At 35.6% G+C, this 14,499-nt stretch overlaps 1 protein-coding gene across 3 annotated transcripts in view; it reads left to right on the top strand.

The window, feature by feature from the left end:
• ZFPM2 (zinc finger protein, FOG family member 2) overlaps window positions 1–14,499 on the top strand; it is a 317,280-nt gene that overhangs the window by 54,910 nt on the left and 247,871 nt on the right. The window contains exons 1-2 of one of the 3 annotated variants that reach the window (XM_009469422.2): window positions 9,666–9,779; window positions 12,025–12,183. The exons of 1 other annotated variant lie outside the window; for it this stretch is intronic. In XM_009469422.2, the coding sequence (XP_009467697.1) occupies window positions 9,758–9,779; window positions 12,025–12,183 (181 nt within the window). In that variant the 5' untranslated portion in view covers window positions 9,666–9,757. Of the gene's footprint in view, window positions 1–9,665; window positions 9,780–12,024; window positions 12,184–14,499 lie in introns of those variants that run through there. One more of the 3 variants, XM_087747644.1, reaches the window with a different exon arrangement.

The raw sequence follows: 14,499 nt of genomic DNA, 5'->3' as shown, positions 1-14,499 counted from the left end.
CATTCTAGTACGCATCTGCTAGACAAAGATCACGAAGTTTGTGGTTTAGCTTATTCCTAACATCTCAACTTTCCTAAGCATGATGTTTTTTTCCATGTGTGTCTGTTATATCACCTGCTGTGTTTTAAGTTCAACTGTGCCATTGAGTTATGGATCAGCTTAAGTGTGCTTGCTTTTTATTGAGGTCTAACCCAAATTGCCACTGAATCCTACATACAAACTCTGTAGCTTTGATCATGTTATCAGAGATCGAATTTGGGCTGTCTTTCAGCATATTTTTCTACCATATTCTCTGTTTTGCTTGTATTAGAAAAGACGGGGGGGAAAAAAGCAATAATAATTTGAAGAGAAATAGCAACCTGTGAGAGAAGTCGTATGTTCACTGTTGATTTCTGGACCTAAAAAGTCCAGATTCCTTTTTTTTTCTGCTTTTTCGATTTAATTGCATGGTGACGTACAGAGATGAGAGACCCGTTTCCATCTGAGGAAGTGCAGCTAGAAACAAAAGATGAACAGGAATAATCTATAGCTACATACGAAAATAGAAAATATTAAATAAGCAGAAGAAAAGAGACCCCTTAATTTTCCATAGCAGTATAGGGTGTCTTTGCTGTATGAGAAAAATGTGAGTATTTTGTCTTGAAACTGGGGATGTAAAATTACAGTGAGTAATGAGTATGTATTCCTCTGATCCCTTAATGTACTTGATGTGAGGTTCCTCTTTCATCGTGGCTAACATGCTGGCCATTAAATGCACTGCAGCAGCATCATTAGTGGCTTCAAAGTGCTCCTACTTGCATCACATTTTTCCCTCCAGGTGAGTGAGAACAGTGATTAGCAAATACCAGTATCTGTCACTCACTACTCATGTGGTTGCCAGAGAAGTTCTGTATTTGGAGCAAGGGCTCCATTGGAGTTGGAGGTAGAGACTGAACTTTTGCAGCCTTCATTGCTCTGAAAAGCTTTATGCTCTAAGCATGACTTGGCCATGTGTAAGATAAAATTCATCCTATTTGGGGTATGGTGTTTGAAACTTCTTTGCTATAGCAGTACATGGTAAAGCTGTAGAGAAAGGCTTCCTGAGTCTGTTACTTACGTGTTTGAGATCCTGAATGGTGAGATTAGGACATGCAAAGAAGCTTCTGTTGCTTACCAGTACCACAGTTTGCTATGTCTGGAGGAAAGGGTTCACTGAAAATTTCTGGATCCTGAATCCTCGGAGGATTTCATTGGACTGTTCGGAGCAGCATGCATAGATGTTATTTGACAAGCGTTGACTTGTTCATGTGGATGTGTCTATTCCTTGTTCTTCTAGGTTGAGTTAAAAATAAAACAAAAACAAAACCAAAACTACAGGAGTAAAACAAAGTGAAAAGGGAGTCTGAGTATTTTCCTAAAATTGCACCTTTAATTTTCATATGCTTTATTGGTTGTAAGATGCAAAATGAAGGAGTTTCCTTTATTGGAGAGGTGAAGTATCAAAACTTAGAATACCTTACCTGTAGAAAACAATATGAACTTATGTTACAAAAAGAATATCATCTCATACATTTCCAAATACCTCATACATTTTTTTAATACACTTGTATAGATACAAAAATCAATGACACTTCTCATAGATGTATGAAGCATCAAATATTTGATTTTTTATTATATAGATACATATAATATTAGTGAAAGACACAGAATTAAGAAGCCATCTTCCTACACAAACGGTGCTTTCTTTCATTTCTTCTTTTTTTAAGCCTGCAAATTTAAACATTATTTTCATACTTATCTAGCTGAAACCATCCACTGGAACTGGATACTATTTGCATCAGTGTTAGCCATATATCATGGGGCAAATTAGATTGCCAGTAGTTTCAAAAATTGTTTTGTAAAAGTTAGCAGATATGAATCATACAGAAATAAATGAGGGGTTTAAAAACTATAAAATAGATGACAATGCAGGGAAAAATGCTTCAGGGATAATATTTCTGTATAAGCAAACAGGAAGTTTCCCTTGTTTGCTTTGTTACATTTAATAAAACTACTGATAAACCCCCATTGCAAAAGTACTCCTAACGTAGAAGATTATCTACAAGCGTCACAGATCCATCTCCGAGAGCTTTATGCCCAACCTCCTGTTTGCTTTGTAGGCTTTAGTTAAAAATTCCCTTCAGGAAAATTGTTGCACTGTGGTGCTGTGGTAATTCTGTGTTGCTGCTGTGATTTTAGTAGGGTGTTCAGTCAGGATACTCATCCCGTCACCTCTGTTCTTCTCTTCCTCCTGTTGTACCACCAGAAATACACAGAACAGCATCTGCTGTGGAGCATCTGCTGTGAAGCTGTTATGACTGTAGGTAGAATTAAGACAGCTAAGACAGGCAGTAAGTCTTCTTCTAACTCCATATCTTTGTGTTTCACAAGATCTCTATGAAAATTTGATCCTCCCAGTTTCTTTTGCTATGATCTATAGTGTACAAGAAGCTACAATCTTAATTGACTGAGATGCCACCTTCTGACAATGAGCTCTTTCACAGAAGAGTCCATTGTCAGTATCTCAGAGACTGCAGGTGTGGCTGATTAAATTGGCGAATAGATGATCAAGATGGGACAGTAGTAGGAGGAACAGGGCTAGAACAATTAGTGGTACAGTTTATGAAATTACTTTTGTCATTGTTAGCACCTTTTAATAGTTTCCAAAATCTGGTTTCAACTGGAATCAACTTCCATTTGAAATCTTTCGTGTGGGAAAGTAGTTAATGATTTGGGTGTTTTTTTTTTTTTTGTGAATGTTTCTGTTTTCTTCCTCTCTAATATAATAGTACAATGCTTATTCTAAATTAAAGTGCCTATGCAAAAACCTCTTCCCCCTTCTTTTCTAGTTTAAATCACTTTCTATATTTCAATTACCCACTTTACCCTAGAGCAAGAACAGATACTGTTATTTCTGTTATTTTTCCAAATGATATAAATACATCATAATTAATACTTTCAAAAAAAGCCCTTCCCAAGATGAAACTTCTACTGTCTTTTTTTGTCAAAATACAGAACAATGTGACTAATTCTAGAAGATCCAGATAACCTTCTGTTTCATTCTTTAGAGTATTGAAACACACTTTGTAGGTTTTATTTTCATACAGTGGCATGGGATCAGTTAGGATGCCTCTGAATTCGTACCCTTCACTGCTACCAGTTTTGCAGTCACGTTGGCATTATAGTACCAAGGAAGTCACTATTAAAAATTCCACTGACCTTTATTCCTGGGAGTAGGAATTCCAGAATGAAGTTGCGACTATTAAATCTTTTGTACTGTCACTGTGTGCATTGTATCTTAAAAAAAAAAGGGGTTCCTTATGGCATTTAGAGACACACGTAGAAAGATCCCCACCTTGAGGGTTTTATAGTACGGCAACACTTTGACTGCCAGTAGGTGGGAAGACTTGAGGACAGGAAGATTCTATAAGTGCCTTTCATAACACTTGTATTTCAAAACAAATTCAGTTCTTTGGCAAAACATCATACTCTTCATTTGGTAAATGAGTATGATCTTTCATGATTAGTTCTGCCTGTACACGTTGTATAATAACAATACCACACACCACTTGCCTTTGTTTTGTATTCTCTCTGTGCTCATGTTGAGGGAAAATCGGTAAACCCTAAGGTTCATCTGCAGAATAAATATGTCCTTTCTGACTTCTGTGAGCCAAACAAGGTGCACCTTGCAAAACAGAGCTCCAACAGTAAAAGAATTGCTGTGACTCTTTTATGGGTAAGGGTATCGGAGGACTAAACCTGTATTTCAGCATCAGCCCCTACTTGAAAACTGAGGTCTGACATTTAACTGCAAGGGTCTTTGCAGCTCATGTTCCATGCACATATTTTTTCTTTTTTCCCACGCAAATGAAACTTTGGCATTAACAAAAGTTTACTGTTTTTTGAAATTAATGTTTCCCTAAGCATGTTTTAAATGGTCACTTTTTCATCATTTCAGTTCTCTTGATTGGAAATACCCCGGCCTTGGCTCTAAGAGCCAACTGACTATAGGCACTGTCAGTTTTGTTGTGGCCTCTTGGATAATGGTAAGAGAAAAGAAGACAAGAGGGTAAATGAAAGTGAAGTTCCAGATTACTGGAACGTTTAAAGGTCTTTGAAAAGTTTATATACAAGCACAGTTAATACTGTCATGCACCGAAGTGCCAAAAGACCTAGCAGTGAAGAATATTAATCTACTTTTATAAAATCAAAGGGTTCATATTTTTTGCTGTAAAGAAATAATTTGAATAAAATTTGACCCTTTCTACAATAGTCTGTGGGTCAAATTGAACCTACTATTAAAATTCTCTAATATCTTTCTTGTATTAGCATTTCAAAACTCAATTTAAATATTCACAGAGCTCTTTTTTTAATAAACTTAACAAAATTCAGGTAATTTCCTTCAACTTTCTTGATTGAAGGAAGGCAGTAGGTACAGATATAAAAAAGATGTACAGCTACGAGCAAAACCTGAAATCAATTATATATAAGAAATAACATAACACATGGAAAGAAATTAATCAAAAGGAAAAATTTCTGCTATATGATTTTCTTGGTCTGCTACCTGCAGGCAAGGAACGTAAATGAAAAAAAAAATCAGCATTCTTCTTACAGATAAGGGGAAAATTAATAAAAATGTTTCCTTCCTACCAGATCCCCTGATGCAACTTATGTTAAAAGTGAGTGGCTGCAGGAAGAAGTTACGTATTTAAAAATAATTCCTTTTTTTTGTCTACAGAAGTATACTTTTATACTTTATTCTTTCTGTTAAGCTCAATTACATCAGGTTGGTGTGGATTTATAGTGTCCAAAGAGCAGCTCTTTTCCATTCCTTTTTCTATTAAGTTGATCGTTAAATCATGGTCATAAAGTTTCTCCCAGTATGCAAGTGCGAAATGGTTCATTCTGCTTGGGTGCCACAATGAAGATGTAAGGAGTTGCTCACAAATTGGCACAATCTTCCAATCTGGACAAAACTTTTGAAGTTCAGCCAATTTACATAACAGAGTGGAGAGATTCAATGTGCACAGGTAGCATTGTGTCTCATGAGTATAGCTATTAGAAAGTAACAGGAATTACAGAAATAACTTAGTTAAGCTAAATATAAAACCAAATGGACTGAAGAGGGAAGGATTTCATTAAAAGTGGGATTGGTTTGTTTGACAAGTATTGACCTTCTTAATTATATTTAAGTTTTTTTTCTAAAATGATTTCCCAGTTTGTGCTTCAGTCACCTACTGCCAACATCACGCTTATTTTTTAAGCTACTCCTCCACTGGTCAGTTTGTCAAGATTAGGTATTGCCATCTACCATCAAACAGAAGAGTGTTTAGGCATCTCGTTTGGACCTTTCTCTCTGTTCTCATGGAATTATGTGATTAAAATATTTTCAGTTCTCACAGGGAGGAAGGGAGAGGCAGTATTTTTTATGATGAAAATTAGAAATTGGTGTTACTATTAACTAAAAACCAAGAGAGAGAAGTAGCGTGGACAATTATGGGGTCAGGTTGTTGGGGTGGGGGGAGCAACTAGTTCAGTAGGAAAACTTATTACCATTTTCCTTTATTATCATCTATGATGTTAGCTGCAGACTTGTTGTGTACTTCCATTTCTGTGATTCATCTAGATAACTCTATTGGAGGTTCTCCTTCTCAGGGGTACATTGAAAATCTTGGTGATTGAACAGTATCCGGCAGTCGTAGTGCTCAATGGAAACTGAAAATTTATTCTGATTGCTGCAACATATATTCATCTCCTGTATTTTATCAGTCCATGTCTTCACCCTGGTTGAACATATAGGGTCTGACATATTTGAGCCTGGACACTTAAAAAAATTTCTACAAAACCCAAGAGAAAGCCGGCTTCCCAGCGAGGAACTTGGGAGTATATTTTTGGTAATGTCTTGTAAAAATTTCTTCCCCAAAAGAAGGAGAAGCTGGATTGTTTCTGTTGGGGTTCAGATCGCTGTTAAACTTGTCTCTACGCTGCTGTAAAAGCATAGTGGTTGGAAACAACCACTCCTTTGAGTTAACTGAAAGGCTGAAGAAGTAGCTAAGAAGTCTTGTACAGAAATCTTCACAGGAGGAAGCGAACTCTGAAATACTGTGTGGTGTCTTCACCCCCACTGCTGTATTTAAAATGAAATAAGTTGAACCCTCTTTTTATATTTTTAATATTCCTGACTGTATTTTTAGGAAAAAAGTTCCCTATGTGTCTTCCAGATGTGAATCAATATAAAGTGTTTGCCTACTGGTTTTCTTATGTAATTGTTTGTATTTAGAAGAAAATGTTCATGTTGAAATAGGAGACAAATGGATTGATTTTTCTGAAGCTTTTCCCTCTGTTTGTAATCAGAGAGCATCACATACCTAGGTTTTACCATAAGCTAAGGATAATTTGTGTGTGGCAGCATGTTTTCCTAGGAAATGCTGGATGGATCACACAGAACATGCAAAATGCATTATGTTGATCCAGTGAATTTCAGGCCTCTCTGATTTATCGGAGTTGTTATTATTTAATGCTACTACTACTAATTATACTCATTAACCTCTCCCCAGCCACTCACTGTCAAGTATGGTAGGCTTTCTGAAGCATTCTTAATTTGTTAAGAGCACTGATTTATGTTGCTGCTCTGGAAATGCAGGAGAGTATTGGTAGGTGGGAAGGAAGCTAACCACTTAACATTTTCATGAGATAATTATTTCAACGATACTTTCCCACTGTAGGATACATGCATTTTAAGTGCAAAGCACTGGACAGAAAGCATATAAGCATGTGCTTAATTTGAGCATGCATTTAAGTGGTTTCATTTAGGGAGAAGTCTCATGAATTTGACTATGAGGAATGATTACGGAACTTACTTACCCAGTTTAATGTTATTGAATTTCAATTATTTCATTACGGTTATGGTACTGTAAAACTGGAGTCATGCATTGCTGTATCAGGACTAACATGCTCAAGGGTTCCAGTGCTCAAATTTGTTTTCAGAGGAGTGTTTATTGTAGCAAAAGTGTCTTTTGTTAAGTGAATGTAAACCCTTTTTTGGTGGTTCATTCTCACACTTTTCCATGTTATTAAAATTCTTACAGTGTTGGTTTTGTTTTGCTAAACGTGGCCTATCCTTTCAAGTGTTGAGGTAGCATCTGTTACTCATTGTGTAAAGATTGCCACTTAGCTAGCTATCTTTGTGTGTTTGGATCTATACGCTTGCATTTATATTGAAGTATATGACTATTTGATAAGGATTTATTTATTTTTTTAGCATTTAATACATTAATAGTGCTAAAAAATATGTGCTTGAGTGTCTGTAAATCTGGTACAAATTAGGGAGCGCAGTTCCAATTTCCCCACACTGTGCTGCCAAGTGGCCTCAATCAGAAGTAATTTTCTCCATGAAGGCACATGCAGCTCACTCGTCAGCTTCTCCTCAGTAGATATTGTTATTTGTATCAAATTATATGTGGTGATTTTTCGAAGTGGACTACTGTGTCCACTAAGCCATACAGATTTCTGACACATTGACTCCTTCATTGCTGTCACTAATTGTACTGTTTCCTACTGCCTCGTTTATCTATGTTACTTGAAAAAATATTTGAGATTTATGGTCATATCAATAAATATTCATGAAATAGAGTAAGTACCAAGTAAATAAGTAAAATACCAAACCCCTCAAAATCTCCTGTGTTGTGTACAAGACAAGTATTTACTTGTTTTATAAAGGAAATAGTGTTTTCAGGGCTTCATGCAAAATCTAGAATGACGTAATGGAGACTTCGTTTGCCTTCAGTTCCTCCATTTAAGATTAGAAATTGGGTTTTTACCTAGTACATTTGGGAATTCTTAACTGTTTATCATGTGGCTAATCTGAAGCATTTCAGAATTACCTCTCTTCAGATTACATCACATTCTTTTACAAAGTGCTAATAGGAAAAGAATTGCTGAAATGAGAAGACAAACATCTAGACTATCTCTTTGGAATTAACTATTCAACTGAATTCTTAAACCATTTCAATTTGAAATTTTACTGTTTTATTTAAGAGTCTAATCATATCTCAGAGCTGTTTACTGTCAGATCACTGTGACACTCAGATGAATTTCAGTAGTAGGAATTATGTGGTTTTGCATTGCTGTGTCATTATGGCAGTTGTTGGTTGTAATGTCACACTTAATCAGCAGTTATTGAAAAGCATTTTTCAGCAGAACAGGGGTGGGACCTTGACCCTGTTCCAGTTGAAATAAAAGAAGATGCAGTACATATTGTGCCATAGGTGCTTAATAACATGATCGGTATGAGTGTAATACTATTAAATTGAACCAAAAATGTAAAAGAAATGCAGAAGGTAAAGTATAGCCCTGAAGTAACTGATTAAGCTGTATTTGGACTGTTGAAGGTAATATATCACCATAATAACAACTGGGGAAAAAAAAGCACTATCAAAGAAAACAGCTGAAAGAAACTCTGTTATTTTTAAAAGCTTATTTATTTTTGTCTATATGACTCTCTATTTTTAAGGCTTTTAAATCAGGGAAGAAGTTGAGTAGATGCTGTGTAGTTTATTCCCTTGATAGAGGAGCTAGTAAACTTTGAAAACCAACCTATACGTTTTCGAACCAGATGAGTTCTTAGTTCTCTAGCTGACTTGATTTACTGATATCATGAAGAGGTTGTTGGAAGCACGTGGCCAAATTAGGTAAACGTAAACCTGCAGAGTTTATGTGTTTACGTTGGTCAAGAATATGTAATTCCATACATTATTTATTGTGAGATTCTGAAAATTTATTTTTATCCATTTTCTATTTATGTCCAAGTAATTAGATGGAGTAGTTAAGAGTAGAGAGTTTATTCTGCTTATACTTACTAGTAAGTGGCTTTTGATTTTACTGTTTTATTTAACCCACTCTATGTTTGAGTGATAATTAAAAATAGCCACAGAAATCAGGCATTGATATTTGAATTCACATGAAACTAGAAACCAAGAAATACTTAATTTTGCTGTTATTCTTGTGAGCTAATCTTACCTGTGTTGAACAATGCCTTACTCTTTAGTTAAAGTTATCAGTTAAAATAAAGTTATCAGTTTATAGCTCTGGGCATGAACTAAATGTATTTGAACACTTATAAAATAAAAGATGACTCAACAGGAATAAGACAGAATTTGTCCCAAGGATCAGGTTGTAGATGGGTGAATTAGACAAGGCAGCAGCAGCATGATACCTAGAAAATATTTATGCACTGATCCCTCAATTTCAACAAAAGTCATGCTGTTTTTTGGAGTGCAACGTCTGATGTCAGCCCCTGAGGTGAACTGTTATGTAAAGCTCTGATGCGTGCCCATATGCAACTGGATAAACATCACTAGTTTTTATATGTGGGTTGGCATATGCAAAGCAAAACCCGGTGTAGATGCATGCATACCTGTGATCTTATTTGGATGTGACAACATTTACATTTATGTCTTCAAATGCTTGGACATGTAACTTTAGGAAATGTTACATACCTGTTCATATGTAGGATGGACCTATGGAAGCAATTTTCAAGAATTTTTTTTAGTCTGGGTTTTTATTTTTTTTCTTTTTTAGTGTGTGTTTCCATGACTGCTGCAAATGAAAGCATACCAACTGCACTTCTATTCTTTTCTTAATTAACGTACGGTGATTATTAGCTTGCTGATTACGTACTGGTGACCTGATCAAACAAACTGGTTTAACAACTAGAATCAGATATAAATGTCATGTACACATGCCAGTTGGATTGCTCACAGGTATATAGCTTTTGCTGTATTTTGCAAGACATGTATTGAAAAAGTCAAATGACAAAGAGCCAGTCATTCAGCAGGAAATTGACTTTCACTAAAATGTTGGCAGAAGTTTACATTTTTTTCCCCAGATTTAAAATATTTGGAAAATTTATTAAAGGCATATGGCTGCTTTTGAAATGATGCAAAACATGGTATTTATCCATCTTTATACATGGCAGAATTTACATTTCCCTAAAATAGCATATTTTTTGTTTCATTGTGTTTTTCCTTCCTAGTTTATTTATCCAGATATTACCAGGAGTACCCACCAACAAATGGCTCTACAGACAATGTCACATATTAATATTATGAAATCTGAAAGGTATTTTTTGATAGTTTGTGCAGAACCCTTTGTGCTTTCATTTCTGCCATGAAACTGGGCACACGTAAGGTGCCCAAACTGCCCACGTTTAGCTGCAGTGCACTTTTCCAGTGTGTGCTAGTGCTTTGTTCTCAGTTCCGTACAGTGCGATGTCCACTCTTCATTCCCTGTGCATATGCAGTTGCTGGATTTTTTCCCAACATGGCTAGAAGGTGCAATTAACAGTAATGGATACTTTGATAGTGAGAATCATTATTTCTTCAGCCATAATAATAGCCCCTTATTTTAGGAGATATATTGTTGAATGACAGCTAGTGTTGGTGAGTGTGTGTCCACAAAAGTGGGTTCATTTGGTCAGATTCTCAGCTGGCACAAATAGTCATATTTCCATGAAAGATAGTAAGCTGTATTAATTTATGGAATCCCAGCTGGGAATCTCAATCAATTTCAATAAAAAGTAACCATCACATTCCTCTGAAGCAAGAATTACACAACCTAGTCTAAAGTGAATTTTGCTGTTTTAATAAATGTAGGTAGTCACTGGTTATAATAAATTACATAAAATTAGAGTGTAGTCAATATTTGATTTCTTTTAAAAATTTTTCCCTTCCTTTTCATCGAATGCAACAGAATCATTTATGTATTGTATCTCAGCATGACAGATTATAGAGGAATAGTGTATTTAATACTGGAAAACTATCATATAAATACAAATTACATTTTTTTTCATTAGCTAGCTAGCTTTCATTTCGAGGAAGAAATACTCAGTCAATTATAAATGAGGCTGTGCTTTCATTGGAGAGTGAAATATGTAATTTTTTTCAAGCCTCAACCATGTATAATGAAATCTCTCTTTTGAAATCCAGTCTTAAGATGGATTTTGAAACATATTGACATTTAATAAAATCTTAGTTAAATTAAAGTATGTTCAGTTCTTTCAAATCTCTATGTAAATCTAGGGTAAAATTCTACACCTGCACAAGAGATGTCTTTAGCAAATAGTTGCTATTAACCAATGATTCTGAAGTGTGTGCATATAAGAAAGAAGAAATTTTAATTTTTGAGTACACTCCAATTGGTAACCTGGGTGTTATGTATTATAGATCTGCCAGGCCCTGGCTCTTCAAGAGGATCTGTAGCAATAGTATGTCTAGCTAACTAGAAGAAGAATCAAAGACCTCAGGCTGCCATTTCAAACCCAGACTCGTGCCCTGCTTCTGTAACTGGCTTATGTTTCTGTAGCCCTCGGCTAGTAGTTTATCATGATGGTTGTCTGGCCTCTGTGAAACGAAGTGATAGTCTGTCCCAGTCCTGTCCATTGACTGGGACTCTATTAAAGAATTTAGCAAATGAATGATCATGGCTACCGTCAGGTGCTGGTTGAAGCAAAATAGCAGAATAAGCTGAAGTTTGTACTGTCAGTACCTCTGTAGTAATTCACTGTTGTCAGTACTGTTAACTCGAGAAATGAAGCCTGTAAAGGGAACCTATTAAGCACTGTAATTCAGCATCAAAAAACAATGACTAACAAACAAGAGAAGGCTCTTCACTGTTTACATGGTTTTACAAATATAGCTTTGATTTCCATTGTTAAAACTGTGTTTAATACTAGAGCCCGATGAATAATGAAAAAAAAAAACCATCTGTGAGTATTATTAATACATATTATTAATAACACTTTGCATATTCTGATTTGAAGTCATCAGGAAAACAGTCACTTTCAATTTCAATTTCCATAAAATGTTATTTGTCCAATTCTAATAAATGCTGAACACAGCCATGGAAGGAAAAACTAGCTAAAGACCTCCAGTTGTAAGTTCACTAAGGTTTTATTTCACATTGTCCTGTTAGATGGTTTTGCCACAGTGTTCCTGATTCTTTTTAAAGGGCCCCTTGAGGATGCCATTGAGGATGAAGAAGAAGAGTGCCTGTCTGAGGAAAATGATACTATCTCAAAAGAAGACTTTCCATTGGAGGAAAGCTTTTCTGCAGAGTTTGAGCCTGAAAATCTGAGCTGTGAAGAAGTGGAATACTTTTGTAATAAAGGTAATCATTGTAGCCCACCTCTTGAGGGAATACTGGCCAAACTGTGTCCAATTGGTCAAAAAGATTTTTTGGTTTAAAATGTACAAAAAGTCCTATTAATATAGTACCTTAAAAATAAGAAAATGAGTCACTTGTGGAGTTAAGTCTGGCAAGGGGTAAATATTTAAATGTGTTGGAAGATGTACTTTTCAGGGAGGTGAATCATCTTGCCTTTAATGTTTTCCTCCAAGAATGTTATTTTCTACGTATTTAACTGTAGAGAACAGGCCTCAGAAGTCAATTATTATCAGATCCGAAGCTGGCAATGCAGCATGTCTGTTCATTGCTTCTTTGCCTAGGAAACATTGCTAGAAAAACAGATTGTGTCTGTAGATTCTAGGATTAAAATAGAGCTTATTATAGAACTTATTATGCATGGTAGAAAACTAGTGATTTTTGAAAGGATAACTTTTAAAGTTGCAGATGCCTATTGAATGCATTTGTTACTTGCAAATTCTTGAAGACAGGGGTATTTTAGCATAAGCCACACCAATTCATTCTTACCCAGTGTTCAGTCTGCAAGGTTGTGCTGTTTCCCATTCAGCTGACAGAAAAAGCGCACTATCATGTACTGTTATTTAGAACATTGATTTAACTTTCTTCCTGCCAGATTTCCACTTGATTGCTTTATTGTTTGTCTTCTGCAGGTAAGGATGCCTATCAAATAGCTGGAATTGTTGTGGTGATGTTCTTCTGTTAGTCCACAACCCCCTCGGGCATTTGGATATCAATGATTTCTCTGTCTTTCTGTTCTTTCCCGGATATTGACATACATTTTCTCATGATAGCTTGATATGCTCCTGTTTTTGTATTATTTCCATCTGTCTTGGACAAAGTAGAATAAATCCATTTGAATAGTCAAATGTTATGACTGCAGAATATTAGTCTTTCCTACAGAATCTTCAGTCATCAGTGGGGAAGGCATGAAAATGTGTTTTCTACATGTCCTCTCTGTAGCTTAGAAACTTTTGAAAAAATAATTTGCTTCTTGCGCTACAGGTTCTTGATACGTAGGAAGCCATCCTAAGAGATGAAAACAGCCTAGTCAATAGTTTAGAGTTTAGCTGCTACAAATCTTACTGTGAAGGAAGACAGACCAGATTAGGAATGGAAATGCTTTACAAACAGGGGGAGTTAAGTGCTATTATAACTGTGCTGTAAACAAATACTACAATTACTGTGCATTCACTTGTTCACATGCCTCTCAGACACCATTTTCCTTAGCTGAAAAAAGTACTCTTCCTGTTACTGGCATTACTAAATAATTATTTAAACCACTATCTGCATAGTAGTTATACTGGCATCTCTTGAGTTCCTTCTGTCAGCAATGGAAGACTATGCACCACTATCAGTTCACACCAGTTTGATTTAGTTATTTCTCTGTACTTCTTGCTGCATTTCCAGGGCCCACCAATGGAAATAGAGCAGTTTTGTCTGAAATTCAGAAAAATATATGATTTTTTTTGGTTGTTTATAGCAATCAATCAATATTGCAAATTCATGTTGAATTTCAAGTTATCTTGGCACTTCCCTTTAATGAAGACATCTTTCAGGGAAAACACTGAATCCAGGCCATTGTATTAAACAAGATGAGGAATTAAATGGGAATACATTTAAATCTGAATCTTGTGGGAATACATTTAAATCTGAATCTTGATTATCACATGTTTTATTAAGGACACCTGCTGATTCTTCAAGCTGAATACCTTTTGACTCCCCAGCAGTTCTTTTTCCAAGTGTGTTGTAGTTATAAAAGAATCTTAAACCTATGCACTGCAACTGCTGCAGAAGAAAAGTTGAAAAGGAAATTTCTGAGGATGAAGGGGCACATAAAACCCCTAATCTACTTCCAGCTGAGGCAGTGTGACAGAAAGTCCCACTTTGAAGTAAGTTGAGAATATCCCTGGAAAAGGATGGAGTGGGAGACTAGAAATGTATTGTTTTTTATTAATGTCTCAACTTCTGTTGAATGTCCTGCTTCTTCAATGTCGTATCTTAGGTGTTGTTAGCATGAGGCCACATATGTTTTTTCTGAGGATAAAACCCAAGAAGACAAAACCAGTCTGGAAAGCAAATACATTTCTTTTGTGCGCTTTTCTTAGTGGACGCGTTTGTGACTGTATTACATAGTACATACTAAAAGTAAGGAAAATCCTCATGATTTTTGTCATGAATCTGTTAATCGTTCATAACCTTTTTTTTTCTTTGTAGTCCTTCAGTATTGAAATTAAAAGATGGTATGTGAAATAAGCCTTTTTTTCCTAAAAATATTTTTTC

Source organism: Nipponia nippon, unplaced genomic scaffold (assembly GCF_047370975.1).
Source record: "Nipponia nippon isolate SJK-2023a ecotype South Korea unplaced genomic scaffold, ASM4737097v1 scaffold_1, whole genome shotgun sequence".
Classification (NCBI taxonomy): Eukaryota; Metazoa; Chordata; class Aves; order Pelecaniformes; family Threskiornithidae; genus Nipponia; species Nipponia nippon.
Note: the sequence above shows the minus strand (reverse complement) of the source record. Positions and strands in the feature narration are given on the sequence as shown.